Source organism: Neurospora tetrasperma (genome assembly GCF_000213175.1).
Source record: "Neurospora tetrasperma FGSC 2508 unplaced genomic scaffold NEUTE1scaffold_1, whole genome shotgun sequence".
Lineage (NCBI taxonomy): Eukaryota > Fungi > Ascomycota > Sordariomycetes > Sordariales > Sordariaceae > Neurospora > Neurospora tetrasperma.
Genome location: NW_009799099.1, coordinates 5810470 through 5828658, shown reverse-complemented (window position 1 = coordinate 5828658; position 18189 = coordinate 5810470). Strand labels below are relative to the sequence as shown.

The 18189-nt window shown below is 52.7% G+C and overlaps 6 protein-coding genes across 6 annotated transcripts; 2 read left to right on the top strand and 4 right to left on the bottom strand.

Annotated features, from left to right (window-relative positions):
- Positions 1-2610: 2610 nt before the first annotated feature.
- On the bottom strand, positions 2611-3002 carry NEUTE1DRAFT_135548 (uncharacterized protein; the record flags this gene model as incomplete). Its single annotated transcript, XM_009850333.1, has 2 exons — positions 2611-2789; positions 2936-3002. 2 exons carry the CDS (start codon positions 3000-3002, stop codon positions 2611-2613), a joined length of 246 nt encoding a protein of 81 aa, XP_009848635.1.
- Positions 3003-4324: 1322 nt separating this feature from the next.
- Positions 4325-5747, bottom strand: NEUTE1DRAFT_144743 (uncharacterized protein; the record flags this gene model as incomplete). The annotated part of the gene is made up of 2 exons (XM_009850332.1): positions 4325-4990; positions 5055-5747. 2 exons carry the CDS (start codon positions 5745-5747, stop codon positions 4454-4456), a joined length of 1230 nt encoding a protein of 409 aa, XP_009848634.1.
- Positions 5748-7709: 1962 nt separating this feature from the next.
- NEUTE1DRAFT_59057 (GTP cyclohydrolase I) lies at positions 7710-8756 on the top strand (the record flags this gene model as incomplete). Its single annotated transcript, XM_009849102.1, has 1 exon — positions 7710-8756. One exon carries the CDS (start codon positions 7763-7765, stop codon positions 8309-8311), a length of 549 nt encoding a protein of 182 aa, XP_009847404.1.
- A 178-nt stretch (positions 8757-8934) lies between these two features.
- NEUTE1DRAFT_77740 (uncharacterized protein) lies at positions 8935-10198 on the bottom strand (the record flags this gene model as incomplete). The annotated part of the gene is made up of 2 exons (XM_009850331.1): positions 8935-9672; positions 9823-10198. The coding sequence occupies 2 exons, from the start codon at positions 10113-10115 to the stop codon at positions 9036-9038; spliced, it is 930 nt and encodes a 309-aa protein (XP_009848633.1).
- Positions 10199-11429: 1231 nt separating this feature from the next.
- Positions 11430-12399, bottom strand: NEUTE1DRAFT_98703 (uncharacterized protein; the record flags this gene model as incomplete). Its single annotated transcript, XM_009850330.1, has 3 exons — positions 11430-11646; positions 11691-11902; positions 12382-12399. The coding sequence occupies 3 exons, from the start codon at positions 12397-12399 to the stop codon at positions 11430-11432; spliced, it is 447 nt and encodes a 148-aa protein (XP_009848632.1).
- A 3482-nt stretch (positions 12400-15881) lies between these two features.
- NEUTE1DRAFT_59053 (uncharacterized protein) lies at positions 15882-17923 on the top strand (the record flags this gene model as incomplete). The annotated part of the gene is made up of 2 exons (XM_009849101.1): positions 15882-16147; positions 16271-17923. 2 exons carry the CDS (start codon positions 16063-16065, stop codon positions 17467-17469), a joined length of 1284 nt encoding a protein of 427 aa, XP_009847403.1.
- Positions 17924-18189: the final 266 nt, after the last annotated feature.

The following is an 18189-nucleotide window of genomic DNA, read 5'->3' as shown; positions in this document are numbered from 1 at the left end:
ACATTCAAAAAGACCCTCATCAAGCAACTGCCAAATTTTTCCCCAGCCTTTTCTCTTCGATTCTGTGGTAGGGACTCCTGGACGGCCTAGTCGGAGAGTCACCTAGTCAATCATCCCCCGCCGGCCACCATCTCCCAATCCGGAGGTGATGGCCGCTGATCCGCCCAGAGCAGAGTCCTCTCGTCGTCGTCCACCGTCCCCCGTCCTCCACGAGACCAGTTCAACCCGTCAGACCCATCAGGTCCCCAGTCACTGCCCGAAAGGAACGAAACCAAACATAGGTACTGTTCCGGGCCAAGCTTGACTCCTTGAATGCATTCTTTCGTTTTCCACCGGTTGCGGCCAGAACGATGATACCTCGCATTTTGATATACCTACAATCGCGAAGCGACCGCTCTATTGCCTACGGAACTGCCAAAGAATGACCGTGGCATCACAAAAGTGCACTTTCTGACCTGCTCGACAAGGAACTCCGTGACTTCCTCGTCACTTATGTTGGGTTCGTAATCGGTAGCCGCTTCATTGAGAGGCTGGAGCTGGTTATGCCACAAAGGGAAGTTCGCTGTGGAAGTAGCGCTAGCGTTCATGTTACTCCTGCTGCTAGTGTCGGCGTTCGCGTTGCTGCTGCTCAGTTTGTCGCAAACGTGAGGTTATTGCGAGGTAGGAGCAGCTAATGATACCTACATGACACTGGACGAATGACTCACCCACCTTGATCGCCGTGCCGAAACCCATCGCTTGAGAATCATCGATGATCTGGGTGGCCACAGTAGCAGCTTCAACAAACGCATGCTCAGAGCCGAGTTGCACGGCAAGCTGCCAAACGTGAGGCAACCGAAGCGGCCAACTTCATCAAACAGGAGGAAGATATTGAAGAAGACCAAGCATCGCGCTTTGGGGAAGAGAGGAGCGTTCACGTGGATACCGTGGATCATCGTTAGAGGTAGGTGTTCAGTTACAAAAACCGCCGATGATAGCCCAGCTTGAGGCTGACTTCATAACTGCGTCAAGGGCACGAACCTGAACAAAGTGAATACGATCAAATGGACTTGCGACGAACAATACCCAGTACCTCTCTCCCTCCCTACCTCTATTCTCTCTTACCCTCTGCCCAGACTCTTACAATTGGTCTTGAGCTCGACACCGTGGTCTCGAGGACCTTGAAAACCGCGCGCAGCGTGCAGCGGGTTTGTTTGGATGGCAACGGCGATGTGCAAACCAACGCCTTATGGGTAAGTGAATACCCCTTTTGGGCCCATTCTTCGCATCTCACGGACAAGTTTAGTCCCTTATCGTAGTCGTTAAATCTCGACTTGGCGCCGAGTGTCGAATTCGTCCCGGTGCCGACGTAAACGGCTGGACGTTGCCCCTCCTTCTCCCCGACTAGAATATAAATACCCCATTGCTGGGGGCCGTGGGGAGGTAGGGTTGGAAGAGATTTGAAGTCTTCGACCGTAGGCGGGCGGGAGCGAGACAACATTTCCGAAAATTCGGGGACGATAATGAATGTTTCTCCTTCAATGTAATCAATAAACCAGCAAGATTCCTCTTGTCTGAGTCAATATGTATTGTCACATCAGACGAAACCAATAAGCATCTATCCCGAGATATTGTTGCGTCCTGTCCATATGTTTCTAACTCGCTTGAAGGCGAAGATGGACAAACTCTAGGACGATCCTGAGGCATACGCCGCATACAGGGCGAAGAAGGCTGAAAATATCTGTAAACGGATCGATAACCTCACGAGCTGGAAACCAGGAACTAAGGAGACAGACTCACTTGTTGATTAACACCAGCCCGCCTCCCCGTCGAAGGCCACCTTTTCTCCGGAAAGTGAAGTGTCGAACGGTACCCGGGGCGCTACCTTCCACTCAACCCCATCCCCGCCCGCTGCTGTCCAGGAACTGGAAGGTGCGTTGGTGGTATGGGCTGTGGTTGATCGGGTCTTTAAGGTGGTTTCTCCTGGGGTTTTCAGTTCTGAAACTTCTTCGTCCAGTCAACCAAACCTCGCTCCATTGAACCCTTCACCCGCGAGCACCATAGATTGGTTGCACAGCCCATAAGACCACTCAACCAAACCGCTACATCGACCGAGAACACATCATACTACGCCAGGGAATACAATATCTTCGAAGATCAGTTCGGGCAGGCCCTCGAACCCAACTCAGGACGATATTTTGGAGCTCCCACTCCTTTTTTTACTCCAGCTGCAAGAGGCATTCCAACTGGCTCTCTACCTAACGCCATTCCGACATCCCCTACAACCTGGGCCGTTTCTCCTGTTGTTTCCCAAGCTCTTGCCCCAACTACTATTCCAGCTAGCCCTTCTCAGCAGACCAGCAGGAACAACTCACAAAACCACAGAAGGGAAAAGGCAAGGACTATGGAGACTTTACAGCTCCTTCACAACAACTTCTGCGGAAACCGAGGGAGGGTTGGAAGGGATTTCAAATCCTCAACCGTGGGCGGGCGGGATCGAGACAAGTTTGACATCCCCGAGAACCCGGGGACGACAACAATGCCGCCGGTCAGCTGGTCCCACGTGTCCCGAAGACGTATATGGCCCTTGATGCTGCGGCTTGTCCAGTCTTCTGAACGGGAAAAAAAGCTCTAACTCTCTTCCAGGACGTCGACCGGCTGTTGCTCCTCTTCCTCATTATCGTCCTCTTCCTCGTCGTTCTGGCGAGGACGCTTTCGCAGAGAATAGGCCGGAAGCAGGAAAAAAGGAGAGAAGGGAGGCGGGAAAAAGGAGGAGGGGTTGGTGGTGGCGGCGGCGGCGGCAGCGGCAGCTGCGGGGAGAGGAGCCTGGAGAGGAGAGAACGGAGCCCGGGAAAGATGAGAGGAGGGACTGACGGCGGCGGGGAAAGGGTCATTGCATATACCAAAATCCCTCTCAAAAGCAACGGAGACTTGCGAGTGGTAATGGATTACCGACCGATCAACGGCGTAACAGTGAAGCTCCAGTGGCCAATGCACAACCTGTCGGGGTTATTTCGGTGCATCGCGACCGGAGAACACCGAGCCTTTTTTCCAGGCCGACGGAACACACGGTTATTGGGGAGTCCCAATGGCGAGGGGGCACGAGGACAAAACCGCATTCATCGCCCCAAATAGCCAGTATTGGGACCTGAGAATGCCCCAAGGAATGACTGGCTCAATTTACGGCTTGTGCGCGAGGTCCTCCTTCCAACTGCCTGCCTTATATGAGCGAGGCAAAGAACTTGAACGGGGTATCGCGTGTTTGTGAAACGTCGTGACCAAACCTGTGCGGGACATGGATAGCGTGAGTGAGTCCATGGAGAGCAGTAGGAGAATACTGTACAAGTGAGGAAGGAAACGACATTGTGCTTGTGCAGCTCAGCAGCGGACCTTTGGATCGACATGGCGCGGTCACACCTTTTGCCATCATCATGGCAGCGGGCACAAGAGAGTGTATGATCCTGCTGTGGCAAAGACATGCCAAAATTGAACAATCAGATAAATCCGAGAAATGAAAATGGTTCGCGTTGCGAATATCGTGCAGACCTGACTGTGATATGTGGTACCTCTGGAGAACTCTGTGCTTGAGAATGGACGGGTTCTCTGGTTGGGAGCGGGAAATAACATAAGTCTTTATTCCCAAGAATTGAGTTTACGTCCAAACGCTCTGGGTTATCGTGGATTTCAATGATAGAAACACACCTACAGCTAGTAGCTGTGCCGTGTAGGGGACTTGGACGATCTGAAAGCAACTTAATGTTTGCGAATAGGTGGTGGAAAGAGACACAACATTGCGCATCAGACACACAAATTACTCAACTCTTATGGGGTTCAACGTCGTATTCGATAAGTACCACCACATTAACATTGGACTTCATGTCTTGTCGTAGCTGAAACGGACATTTAGTCAGCACTACTCGTATTTCCTTTTGATCGATTTGTGTTCAAATCTCTTTCGTCTGTTGTTCTCTTTATGACGAGGAAAAAAGTGTAATCTTTGTGTTGCTGTCTGACGTCTTTGAGTAAGAGCAAATATGCTAAGGCATAACAACTCGGAAACAAATTTTAAAGCGGCAGACCCATGAATATCATAGTTTGTTCTATAGGGAAATTAAGAAAACAACATTCAACTGGGTAAAAATGGTCGGTTCAGACAATCATCATCAGCAATGTAGCTACATAGACAGTATGAAGCGATTGTCCTCACGATGTCAGCAACAAGAAAAAAGGCCGGGTGTAACAATAAAATAAGAAATAATTATCTTTAGTGGGTATCAATGCTCCTACTCCTCATGCTATCTGTCCGTCTTTATCCATGCTTTTGAAGCGCTGTGACCGGAAAAAAAAAAAAAAAAGAAACAAAATAAACTGCCCTTAAAACGCCAACAAACAACAATGCGACCGAAACACAACTTTCCCGCTTTTCAGTGCCGTACTATTGGTAAACGTGCTTGGCAAAATTAGTACCACACACTCAGCGGAAAATCCTCCGGCCACCAGTCCTCGTAGGAAACCTCTCGACACCGTTCTGCTGCTGTTGATGCCAAATCAACTGCATGCCAACACCACCACCCTCGAATCCCATCTTGTAGCGGCGCAGAGCCTCACGGAGATGTTCCGGACGTAGCGGACCGCGACGGTCGTCCCGCTCCTTTTCCTTTTCCTTCTCCTGCTGGGAAGCGTCGGGCATGTTCTCGTCGCCCTTGTCGACTGCTGCTGCATCTCCACCCTCTCCGTTCTCGCCGTTTGTCTGTGCACAATTTCCTAGCGTCTGCGACTGCTGTTGTCCCTCGCCGCCTGCAAGGTTGTTGTTATTGTTGTTGGAAGCAGCCGCGTGAGGCGTCGCCGGCGGACTAGGCAAATCGGTCTGCTTCTCGCCCGTCTTCTCGATCCACTCCGCTTGCACACGACGTGCGCCCTCGATGATGTCGCCAATGAAGACCTTGGCTACCGCTCGCATGCCAATAACCACGTTTTCGGTAACGGACTGGGAGATGGTTGCGTTGATCAACTGTCACCGTCAAGTCAGCGTTAAAATCCCAAGCATAGCAGATCAGGAACAACGACGAACATACCCTCCTAACACCAGCCTTACTCAAGTTCGCCGCCCTCCAATTCTCAAACCGATCAAACTGATCCGGTGAAAACGCATTAATCAGCATTCCCCTCTGCCTATGCTCCTCCTCCTTCTGTTCCTTCGTCAACGTATCCGCCGTAGCCGCCACCTCCGTCGGGCCCTCGTCGTCATCCTGATCATCCTGTCCTTGCCCGCCTTGGTCCTTCCCGCCCGCAGCACTCTTAGCACCTCTCCCAACCGTCGACCCACCAACCTCACTAGGCGGCGCCGTCCCCGGCTTACCACCGGCTCCAGCACCAACAACACTAGGCGTCTGTTCCCTTGCCTTCTCCGCCTTGCTCTTACGGCCACGCTTCTTCTTAGGCGGACCAGTCGGCACGGTGGGAGCAGCGCTGGCGGCAGCGCTGACTACGCTTTGGGCTGTGCCGCTGACGTAGGACATGGCGTCTATGTCGACGGACGGGGAGCGGGCGCCGCCGGGGGCTTCGTCGGGCGGGAAGGAGGTTTGTCGGAGCGGGTGGGCGGAGCCGACAGACATGACGGACCCTTTACGGCGCTTCATGTTGGGCGAAGGACCAGAGCCGTCGGCGGCGCGTTTCTTAGACAGAGACGAGGTGGTGAGGGATGGGAGGTGTGGTGGAGAGCGGGCGCCGCCGGGGAAGGAGTAGCTGTTGTGCGGTGGTGAGGCCATGGTGACGGCTTGCTGGGGATGTGATTGTTTAGATAGTTGAGGTCGTGGGTGTTTGCGGATGACGCGGGGCGAGCTAGGTTGATGGGTTGGCTGAGCTCTTTGATGGAGCGGAGACCGCTCTGTGACGGATTGATTGTTTGGTGTTGATACGCGAGTGAGGTGTCAAAACTGGATTTTGGCAGCGGATAAGGTTTGGCCCATTGACTATGGAGTGGGTCGTACTTGGTTGTTGGCGGCGAGCTGATGGCGAGTTTGGTTGTTGGTCGAAATGTTGAACAGGAACTTGAAGTTCTTTGTCGCGGTTGACATACGGTGCTGCGCGGTACGTTACACGTAATTACTGCAATTGCGACCCGTGGTCACGTGGAGTGGGGCATCTGCGTGACCAGCAACGGGCAGCCCGCACCCCCCAGAGCCCAGCTGTCTGAACGTTTGCCTGTCAATTCTGCAGAAGCTGAGACATCAATACAACCATGACTTTCACTTGTAGCCTTGAGCCGCTTTGGGTTCGAATTCGCTGTTTTCAACTTTACGCGCGAAACCGTCCTTTGTATAAAGGGAGTCTTTGCCGGACTCAGGAGCGGAGTGTGCAAAATCTGGTAGCACCTGCAGCTTTGATCCTTCGGGTTACAGTATCTGACGATTCTAGTGTACTTTTTGAGGTACAAGCCCGTGTCGTGGTAAGGTCTTGATCGGGACCTCGGATCAACTTGCTTGGGCGTTTCAAAATCCAATCAATCTGTTTCGATCCATAACCAGACCGTAGAGAGCGTAGTCATCTCTTTGAATACTCCATGTCCTGTATTCATCATATCCGTGTGAAGGTTGGGACAATTCGGGATAGATCTCGTCAAGTATACCAGGAAGTACCAAGCTACATAAGAAACAAATACGCACAAGTCATCGGCCCGGCCCCGTTCGAAGACACTCTGTGGAACCCTCGGCCGAACCTTAAAAAAGACCCTTCAGTTTTGATGCCTTCTTTTCTTGGCAGCCGTTGACCCCATCAAGCTTATTTTTCTGCACCATGGAAGTCAGACCATGAATGCACGATGCAGTCGCAGTTGGCATCACCAGGTCAAAGTGGCCAAACTCCAAAAGTGAAACAAAGCCGAATTTCACACAGAACTGAACCCCGAACAAGCCCGCCCCATTTCGTCCCCAGAATCAGTCCAGAACGCAGGCTTTGCCCTTGCAGAAAAGTTGACGTCAACGGCGATAAGATAAGACTAACAGGCCTGGTTGGGTCTAGCGCGTCTAGATTCCCCAAAGCTGTTGGTTTGCCCTCCTGCAATCGGCGCTCAAAATTTCCACTCCTCCGCCTGCCTAGACCCAGTCCCCGGTTTTATTTTCCCTTCTTCCCTGGACCGACGAAACATTGGGGTTGCCGCACAAGAGTCAGTCAGGACTTTCCTTGACCACTTACCCACCCATCCATAGGTAGTTGTTCGCAATCCATTGCAAGAGTCAGTCAGTCACCCGACTCTCTCGCAATTGATCTTCTTCCGGTTTTTTCTTTCTTCCCTCTACGCAGCCAATTCCTACCGAAACATCACTCTATACCACCCTATTCCTACCACCCATCACCTCCCACGTACTACTTACACATACATACATACACAATGGCTCAAGAGACGACGCGCGACGGCTCCGACAGCCCCTCGGGCTCAGTCAGCCCCCCCATCGCCAACGGCACCAACAACAAGAAGGACAAGAAGAGCAGCAAGAAGCGCGCCCACTCCAGCGGCGAGAGGCGATCCAGCGTTAGCAAGCCCGCCCGCGATCCCTCGGACAAGCCCGAAGAGTCGCCCTCCAAGAAGAAGAAGAGAAAGACCACCTCCTCCACCGCCGCCGCCGCCGTCCCCTCCACCATCACCGAAGAAGTCTCCCCATCCACCTCGGTGACCCGCTCCCCTTCGCCCGTCATCGACTTTGACGGCCTAAGTCGCCCCTCCCGCGGCACCCGCGAGCGTCTGGAGGAAACCGAAGCCCAGAAGCAGGAGCGCCTCGACAAGATGAAGGGCGCCGTCCGGACCCTGCTCGAATGCATCGGCGAGGACCCGGACCGCGAAGGTCTCCTCGCCACGCCCGAGCGCTACGCCAAGGCCATGCTCTTCCTGACCAAGGGCTACCAGGAGAACGTGCGCGACATTGTCAACGGGGCCATCTTCCAGGAGGGCCACAACGAGATGGTGATTGTCAAGGACATTGAGGTCTTTTCCATGTGCGAGCACCACCTGGTCCCCTTCACGGGCAAGATGCATATCGGGTACATCCCCAGCAACGCAGTGATTGGCATCAGCAAGCTGCCGCGGATTGCGGAGCTGTTTGCGCGCCGGCTGCAGATCCAGGAGCGGTTGACCAAGGAGGTGGCGAATGCCATTATGGAAATCCTCAAGCCGCAGGGTGTCGCGGTCGTCATGGAGAGCAGCCATTTGTGCATGGTCATGAGAGGCGTCCAGAAGACGACGAGCAGTACCATTACCAGCTGTGTGTTGGGGTGCTTTGAGTCGAGGGAGAAGACGAGGCTCGAGTTCTTGAGCTTGATTGGTGTCAACCGTTAAGCTTGCTTTCCTAGAGAGCAGGTCGTGCTTCATTCGGATATACCACCGTTAGTCGAGCGCGGCCTTGTTCTAGCTGGGGATACTGGTATCAACAAAAGAGAAAGGAAAAGGGAAAAAGGGAAAAAGGAGGAGGAAAAGTACAAAAAGGGAACTGGATCTTTACATACACACACAGGGAGGATCTGCCTCAACGGCATGCCAATTTCTTCACATATTTCTTTCAAGCATGCAAACATGTTGCATCAATCTGGCGTTCAAGGGGGCTTCAACCGGGCAAATTCATATAACAGCGAGGATCTCAACATCAAGGCGGGGGGCGGCGAGAAATCTACTTCTTCAGAAAATAACAGTATGGCATGTTTGTCTATATAATCTCTCTTTATATCCCCTTTTGGCGTTCGCTATGTTGCTTGCTTTCAACATTAATGCATCAACATTCCTCTCGGTCCGTGCTTAACAGTTTCGGGGGAGGTGTGGTCTTGGAGGAGAAAGACAACAAGAAAGCGACAGGAAGAGAAGGTCCAACTCTACCATCACCTGGATAAACGTAGAGCTTTGACACGAGATAGATATTCTCAACTCAATACTTTTGAGGTCTATTTTGTGGTACCGCCAGGAAATGGACACATCAACAACATCCAGCTTTGTCATTATAATCTCCGTATCATGTGGTTTGATATCCAAAACACCCAATCGCCGAACGCCCAAAAACACATCGTGTTCATCACAACACCCTCCTCACAACCTTTCCAACCTCCCCCCTCTCCACCGCCTCCACTCTCGCGCTCACCACCTTCCATAACTCCTCCGCCACCTCTTCGACGCTCGCGCTCGCATCAATAACATGCAAATCCTCCTCCTCCTGCCTAAAAGCATACTCCCTATCAATATGCGGACCGCCCGCAGCCCCAGCCAGTGGCGTCGGCGCTCCAACCGCCACCTCTTCCATCTCCGTTGGTCCTTCGGCAAGCATGACCGCTTCCCTCTTATTCACCTCCTCCCCACCCCGTTTTCTCTCGCCTCCCGTCCCAGCACCACCCAAGGCCGAAACACCACCAACCGGCACCGTCACCGTCCCCACCCTCCCCAGCGACAAGCCCCAGAACAACTCCCTTACTCGGCGCTGCATCTCGGCTTTCTCGTAGAGTTCGTGGCCCCACCCGCCGCGCAAACGCGCTTGTTCTTCGTCGAGGTCGAGGAAGAGGACCAGGTCGGGACGCGGGAGACCGATTTCGGGGGCGCGCGCCCAGGATAAGGAGAGGGATGGGTTTTGTTTGGCGGCCGAGTAGACGATGCCCGAGTGGTAGTACCTGTCGAGAATGAGGGTGGTGCCTTGGGATAGTTCCGAGGTGATTGTTTTTCTGTTTAATTGAATCTTGTTAGTCTGTCTGCCTAATGTTTGTATATGTACCGTCTTAATGGCCAATAGAGGGGCATGGGAGAAGGAGAAAAAGAGTAGAAAAGAGGAAAAAGAAGAAAGAAAAAGAAAGAAAGAAAGCAAGAAAACATACACAGCCTCCCATCGATTGGCACTAAACAGCAAATGAATAACATGATCGTCCATTTGCGCCTGCGACTTGAGGTACGAATCGATCATCTGGCCGATGGGCGTCGTTCGGTCGGGGAATCGCATGGTCTTGACTTTCTTCCCGGCTTTCAGGAAGCGGTCCTCCAAAAGCTTGACTTGGGTCGTTTTGCCGCTGCGGTCGAGACCTTCGACGACTATTAGGGCGCCGCGGGCAATGGGGTTGTTGTTGCCGCCATACTGGGTGGTTGGCGTTGGGTCTGTGGTTGTTGAGGCCATTGTGTGGTCTGCTTCCGAGATTATGTTTGTGTGAGGTATCAATTGATCTTGAAACAGATTGGAGGAACGGTTAAAAGGGAGCTTGGAGATAGAACTGGAAAAGTGGACGGATTGAATTGATGCGAGTGTTGATGCGATGACCTGGTGATGGACTCGAACTAAGCTCTTATCGTGCGATAAGATGACGGAGTGGGACAGCAAGGTTCGCGGGAGAACCTAGGAAGCTGCAGGTGCGCACTGTCTCACAGCGCTCACAGCAGGGCAGTTGAGGGCCGGCAATGAGCCTGCCGGGGCTGTTGATGGGCAGGTGACAGAAAAGTGCTGCGGTATGTCTCGCAGCTGCCAACCTTGTACTATAGAGGTACGCTTTGTGACCGGGGCTTCATGATATTTGGGGGTTTCCGCTTTGGGTTGCGACTTCCTCATCGCCTGGGAGACATGATGATGGCGGTGGACAATATTCTTGAAATTGGGAAACTTCCATTCTCTGGCGAAACCAATATATCCTTCCGTTGTTCAAACGCATTTTTTTCTGTTCATCTGTCCATCACCAATTCACCCATATCAACCCTGAAACCACGCTCTCCGAAACCTCCAACTTCCTAGCTACCAGCTTTGCGAATCCAGTTCCCCCGAAGTTGAACCCATCTCAGTGCCATTATTTCTACGAAAGACACAAGTCACAAGATTTACTGGTCCCAAAGTATCTCAATTTACGGTTTGCGGATGGACATCGCATCTTGGCGAGTTCTGCACGCGTACTGTTCGTAACTTGACCGCTTTCCTTGATACCTTACTCGTCTTTCTGCCACTGGAGCAAAGTTTGGCCTTTTCGAGCCGTTTGAAGCTTGGGAGTTGCTCAGTTGATCCCCTAAGGTCGGGAAATGACTCTGGGTGGGAAAGAACATCAGAAAAACGACCACGTTCGGATACGTCGCGCCGTTCAAGCCGCTCTGTCGCTGAGTGCCGATAGCCCAGAACACCGAAAGTTGCTAGAGCCAGCCGCAAAATGATTCATCATCCTCCTCCTCCTCGGCCAATGTGTTCTTCAGAAGACTTCGGCTTGTCATGACGACCTGAAAATATCCAACTATTTGCTGGGAGTGTTGCTGTGCAGCTCTTCTACCCTCCCGCTCTTCGGCGCCATCATCAGTACGCTTCAAATCCGACATCATCGACCCACTGATCATGAACATAGAGTTGCAACGGGAGAGCATTTGAGGTTTGGCGTCTTGGGTTCTGAACCAAGCAAGTCATTGCATTGGTCACCACGCTCAACCCTCCCAGGGCCTTCCTTGTCATACCGGGTAAGCGTCAAACCTGCGATGTCCTGCATGAAAACTGCCGCTGACAAGGCCTAGATTGTGCGCCGGCGTATTTTTCGGTGTCCTTCTCCTCACCCGTCGACCCTACGGCCTTGACGCGTTCTGAGATGACCACCGTCAAGGACATGCGAGGTCCTGTATATGATGATTTCCAGTCATCGATCGAGACTTCGAGGAGGAGGGCGCGTCGGCGCGGAGAACATTCCCTTTGGGTGCCCGCCCAGTGGGAACGAGAATCGGCGATGATAACACCGACTGGCTGGAGGTTCCCCAGCCCGAGACGTTCTGGAAAAAGGCCTCGGCAACCAAGAAAGTGGCCTTGCTCATCCACTGCCCTAGGAGCCTAGTTGTGGGTACGCCATCCTGCAGCGATCCAGGCCTTACGTCCCACCTCCCCTCCCGACAGCGTCGTGAATGCCCCAGTGCCAACCACGTGGTATTATCTGTCAGTTCTCCCCGCTTCTGTCAAACTGTCAAGAGCATTAGATTACGGTGGTTCACACGCGGAGATGGGTCGGGGACGCTGGGATTCGCCACTGAAAGTAGTACTATCGCATCCAGACGGACCAGGCAAGGAAAGACGTCCATCCACGGTCATCATTCATGCATCTGTCAACCATCATCGTCGAGTTGAAGGACTGTGTGCTACGATCACAGTCTGGGTCTCGCTTCGTGGCACATCTTCAGTTGGCTGTCTCAGCTGCTTTCGGATTTCCTGAGAGATATCATCTGCTCCAACCATCTTCGATATGTAACTCAAGTGATGAAACCGCCTCAGGAGAGCATTGGGCATCATCGCATCTCGACTACAGGACGACGAGACAAGGAACCCGATCTGGAAGCTCACCTGAACCAGCTTGGAGCTGAAGAGGACAAGAAAGCTTCAGCAGAGGTGCCACGAAGTCCAGATGGCATATAGATGCTGCTGCGAGGCTTATCACACCGGCCCAGACGGGCATTCTGAGCGAGCCATGTCCCCGGGAACGCTAGCCGGGGTTTGCCAAGTGGTGCGAGATGGCTTGAGTGGGTGCTCCTGTCATCACTGCTTTGCATACAATCACCGCGGGGAAGTGAGAGTGCTGTAGCGGTTGGCTTGCATGATGCCCTTTGCCCCAGAGTTGAGTTGGAGAGTCTGAAGCTAGCATCATCTCTAGCTTTACCCACGGACACTGGGAGAGACTAACAAAGTACAAGCAAATGTTAAGGGAAAACTCAAGCACACAGCTTTACTTCTCGTGAACAGTTAAGCTTATGAAGAAGGTAGTGCTCGAAACGTCGCTGTCATTGCTAGAGACGGAATTTCAGGGGCAATTTCTCTGCTCGACCACCAGCAGGGTTAGGGTTGCATGATAATGCGCCCCATCCCCTGCATATGTCACCGGGAGACACACACTGCGAAGTTCGCCCATATTTTTTTCTCTTCTTTCCTCCATTCATTACTTCAAAAAGAGTCTCCACATGATGAGCGAGCATGATCCGACACCATGTCCTTCTGATACAGGAAGCCTGGTTGCTTTCACAATAGTTCAACTCAAGCTCGAAGGAAATCCAACCAAAGAGCCGCACAAGGGCATGCCATTTGCCCAGGATCCTTCATGATACCAGATATGGGAGTGCCCATCCAGCGAAGAATTCAACGTCCAAAGTGTGATACCGACACAATGTTCTAGACATGTGTAAGGGATAGCAGTACCAGCATTACCGCTGTGCAAGAGATGTGTGAGCAAGTGACAAGGCAAGGTGTTTCCGCAACATCGAGCAATGGGGGAGCAATGAAAGTGTCTCAAGAGTTAAAGTGCTTGCAGATGGCTAAAGTGCTTGCAGATAACGCCTTGACCTACAGAGTCTATCAAAGTCAAATGTCGTCGAACACTACCTGTACACAGTAGGCAAGTTTGTTCGAGTATCAGGGCGACTATCGGTTCAGCGAGATCTTGTGTAACGTTGTCCAAATGTGACGGCACAGCAAGGTCGAGACACCTCCAAGCATGTCGAGATATCCGGGGCACAAGGATTGGGCGCCAGAGGAGTACAGAACTGGTGAAGGGGTGGACGGCGATGAGATCTGATAGGGGACCACGAACAGTGTCATGTCTGAACTTGGCTAACAGGTCGTTGTACTACCATGGCCGTTGGTAAGAAAATGATGCCTCCATTGCTGCCGTGACGTGACCCGGAACCTACGCCATGGTTGGGGCCCAGATGGATGAGGACCTCTACGGCCCGGATGGCTGCTCTTCATTAAGCAGAAGAATGGACATTCATCTCGTTCAGCTGCCAGCCGAGCGCATTGGGTTCGGGAATCTCCACGGACTGATGATATGTTGCTCCCTGACGGGATGAAAAGACCAGAGAAATGCTGCATAAATTGTACGGGCCAGACAATGGCTGCCCTTTCCATTGCATTTCTGCGATGGCCCGCATTTGCGAAGGTGGAGTCACTGCAGAAGTGGTGTGGGGCAGCCACTTTAACGCCTGCGGGGCCTGAGACGCGGTGCGGTGCGGTGTTCCCCGCGCGGGCGTGTGTGAGGCGGGAACATGGAAGGGGCACCACGCCGTTTCATTGGTGCACAGAATAAATGGATTTCTTGGAGATGACCACTCAACTTGTACGGCAGCGCGCCAGACGGATGCACGGTACCTACAAGAAAATGTCGAGGTGGTGTGCAGACACTGACGCTGAGGTTTGGAACTTCCGTTGCTTGGCTCGAAGTCTGAGAGGTTCGCATTGGATTACCTCGACCTTGATGGACGCATGGGCGGACGACCTGATCTAGACTGAACGTTCCAATTATTCGTCTTGGGTCTACAAAACCTGCAAGCTCTTAAAGAAGTACCTACAAACAGGACGAATGGTTCAGATTATGTACCTATGACGGCGGTTGCACAGGGGTGAAGGATTGAGACCATCTGCAGGCACTTTAACAAATTCCCACAGCGCATTCTTGTCGTAAAGTGGCACAGGGATGACACTGACCTCTCTGCGGTCCCTTGCGCCTCTAGACGCCTCTTCGTCCTCCGCTCCCGCGATTTCGTCGCACCTTTTGATTGGAAGAAAGTGGCGACGGCGCGCGTTGAGAAATGGTGTTTTACCACGAAAAAGGCACGTCCGGTTCACTGACCAGTGACCATTCACAGCCGTCTTTCAGAGGTAAGTTCAGCCTTCCAACCTCCACCGCACTGCCTGCAGTGAGAAGAATCCACCAGAGAGAAGGACACTTCAGGTTCTCGACCAATTCACTTTCACTTGGCTGCCCAGTTGTACCACCGATTTACCCGACCGCCGGTGACTGACCACCAGTCTTTCCCACAACTGCCACACACTACTTCAATCCATCACCTTAATTTTCGCCCTTTCCCCCCCTGCCCTATCTGGAAGCCTCCTTCTCGTGAGCTGCATCGACAATACCTTCTGTCGCCCAATTTACGGTCGCCGACATACATACGAACGAATTATCCTACTTACACCTAGGTAGGTAGGGACGATACCGACTCGGCCAGACCCGCACAGTCATTCGGTACCCGACAGTCGAAATCCAAACCCGTTTCCGCCGATCTGCCACTGTCGACGTCTCTTGAGTTGGACCGCCAAACCACATCCAACCATCAACGACTTGCACGTTGCCCGGGAGAACGATACCAGGTCAACGATTGCGACACTCGAAACACACAATCAATTGGTCGTAGAATCCATCCCGAAAGTGATATCGAGTCGGTCAGGCTATCTCAGTATGTCTCTTGCGGAGGAAACCTCCCGTTGCGACGCTACGTAGGACGTAGTCTAGAGGCAGCCATGCATTGCACAAGTCCTGCGCTAACAGTTATGCAGGCGCAGATTGTGGTGTTGCTGCACATTCAACCTCCCGAGTTGCCATTACAATCACCACCACCATCTTGAAAGCCAAGGCAGTCTTCGAGCTTGCGCCTTATAGACAACGAATTGCATTGGACGAGACCATCGCACCAATCCGACAGAACACCAGGCCACCAGCCCGACTTACAGACATCTCTACTACCTTGCCAAAGATACTGGTACTGATGACTGGCACTCTCCTTTGCGAACTTCGATAAGAATCGCTCGCTTCCGTCGACTGTCGGTTGTCTTCTTGCCGCTTTTCTTTTTTGCTTTTCTTCAGCATCTACATCTCTTGTCTTGATCTTGGACACATTGCTCTTCTCGTTGCTCCCGGAAGCTAGACCAAGTCGAAAGACACAACCCGTCGCAGAAGGAGGATAAGAAATCATATCTCTACCAACCCTGCACGTCCAACGGTTGGATCTGTACCTCAAACATCATCCACACACACAACCCCCGCATTTTTCTCTCCTCCTATCTCCTGGGCACTTGGAGCCAAGCCCCTGTGTCTCGGCGCTTACCTCTACCTTTTGCATTTCTTTTCCTTGGGTTCGGGTTCTGCGCCTGTTCTACGCCCGCTCCTTCACAGTACGCGAAGCAGCAGCGAAACCCACACGAAGATTCGCGGGACCACGCCTGGCAAGTTCCGTCATACCCGCGCTTCCGCGAAACAGCGCGCGGCGTTCGTGTGTACCTTGCACCCTTTTAACTCCGCAGCTGTCCCCTCTTTTCTTCCCCTTACAGTAATATTCTACCATCCATCACAATGGCTGCCGTTAGTCGTCAACCGTTTGCTCCCCTTAATGAGGGGAGGTTGTCGGGACTGACGAGTTTGAAGAACAGACAGAATGGTAAGTTCGTCTCCTGCTTTCTACTGCCGCCTGGACTGCACCTCTTCTATTCGGTTCATTTGTCTCCTTACCAACGACGTATCGATGCACCCGCAACATCACATAGCTAACACCATCTTCTAGCCCTCTCTACCAAGAGGAAGGCCGCTGAGGTTGATCCTCTTGACGATGCCGAAAATGTTGACCCCAGCATGTTCTCGAAGCGGGCAAAGTCTTCGCACTCCAACATCATGAAGCCTTCCCAGTATGTCCTCAAGAAGGCCAGCAAACCAGTCATTTCTCTCGGAAAGAGCATTCTCGGCAACGCATCCACTCAACCCAGGCATATCCTCCAAGCCAAGTCTCAGCAGATTCGTCTCAACACTCGCATTGCCACTCCCACAACTCTCACTGCCCCCGCCGGCCGATCCCCCACTCGCGGCTCCAAGAAGGGCGGTATCCTTTCCAAGCGCCGCATCCAGCGCGTCGATCCCCCCTCATTTGGAGGAGTTTCTGCACCTTTTTCCCTCGATGCCGCCCTCAAGGGTATCATTCCCAGCTATTCCGGCGGCCTTGGCGAGACCAAGTCAACAAAATCCACCACCACCAAACCCGAATCCTTCACCCCCTCAACCATGAAGTCTGACTGGTTCTTCGACATCCACGAAGACACTCCCGAGCAGGAAATGACCAACCTCCTGCAGCATAGCACCTGCGTCCTCGACATCAGCAGTGACGAAGAAACCGAAAAGCGCGAGACGCGCGAGTGCGCAGAGGGACGCGACAAGGAGAACGTGCCGCCTACCGATGATGTCAGCCAGACCCAGTCCGCACGGACTCCTTCGACACGAGGTGCAAATTCGAATGCAGGTTCGGATGCGGATGACATGATTGTGGAGAAGAACAGGGGTCCGTTGCAGGAGATGGACAGCCAAGATTTCTGGCCTGAGGGAACGGATGACGAAGATTTCTTTGTGGTGCCCGGAGATGAGGATGACGCTGTTGCTACTGTTGCTGGTCCCGAAGTTCTAGGCGACAAGGCAGGAGACAGCGAAGAGAAGCAACACAGCGACATTCCCCAGATTTTCGTCGACAACTTTGAGGATGATGAAGCCGATGAAGCCGATACCAGCTCTTGCAGCGACTCTGACGATGTGGACAGCGTCGATGGCATCATGGGCGTTCACGACGGACCGGTCAAGGCCGCGGTTCTGGAGCCGATTGAGGGCACGGGTGAGAGCTTTGAGCTCTGGGAGAGCGAGAGCGCGAAGGACCAGCAGAGCGTGCCGTCCTCGCCTGCGCGTGAGGGTGTTTTGGGGGAGGTGGATATTGCTGAATGCTAGTGGTTTTGGGATGAATCCTCTTCTGTTGTTCGTTAAGTCGAGCATCACCTTCAACGCTTGTCACGACATCGCCATCAACATCATCATCGGAACACCCTGATGGATGGATCAGTACAGTACATGTCTATAACAGTGGTCCCTATCATGAGGGGCAGGCGTCCTCGGAAGCTGGGGCTGAACGTCAAGGCCGAGAAAGAGCCATGACACGCTACGTGGCTGTGAATGGAGTTTACAGGCGTTTGCTTACGCCTTGAGGATTGTGGAATGGAATTGATGAAGATATCATGGATTGGGGGATTATTTGCTTCAGATGATGGAGTACTGGAGTTTGAACGAACAAATGCTTGCTTGGGTTTACGTGTACAGTGTTGATTACGAGCTAGCTAGGCCAAAGGAGCTTTTTGATAGCTTGACGAATGATAGATAGTATACATTATTTTGCTGTTTGTAGCTTCCATGTGATCTTTGGACTTCGTGAAAGTAAACCATCATCCAGATCATTGACAGCGGAAGGGGCGGTTGGACCTTAACCCTTGATGCAGGTATCGATCGGAGGGATCTTTGTTCATTCTGCATCTGTGCAATCATGCTAAAGATCGATACCCGCCCTGCCGTCTTGCCGGCCCTTGTCGACGGTTCGGTAGACGAGCAGATGGGGAGATGGGTGGAAGCAAGGGAGGAGTTGAGGAGGCGGAGGATCGCCAGGGAGTTTGAAGAAAG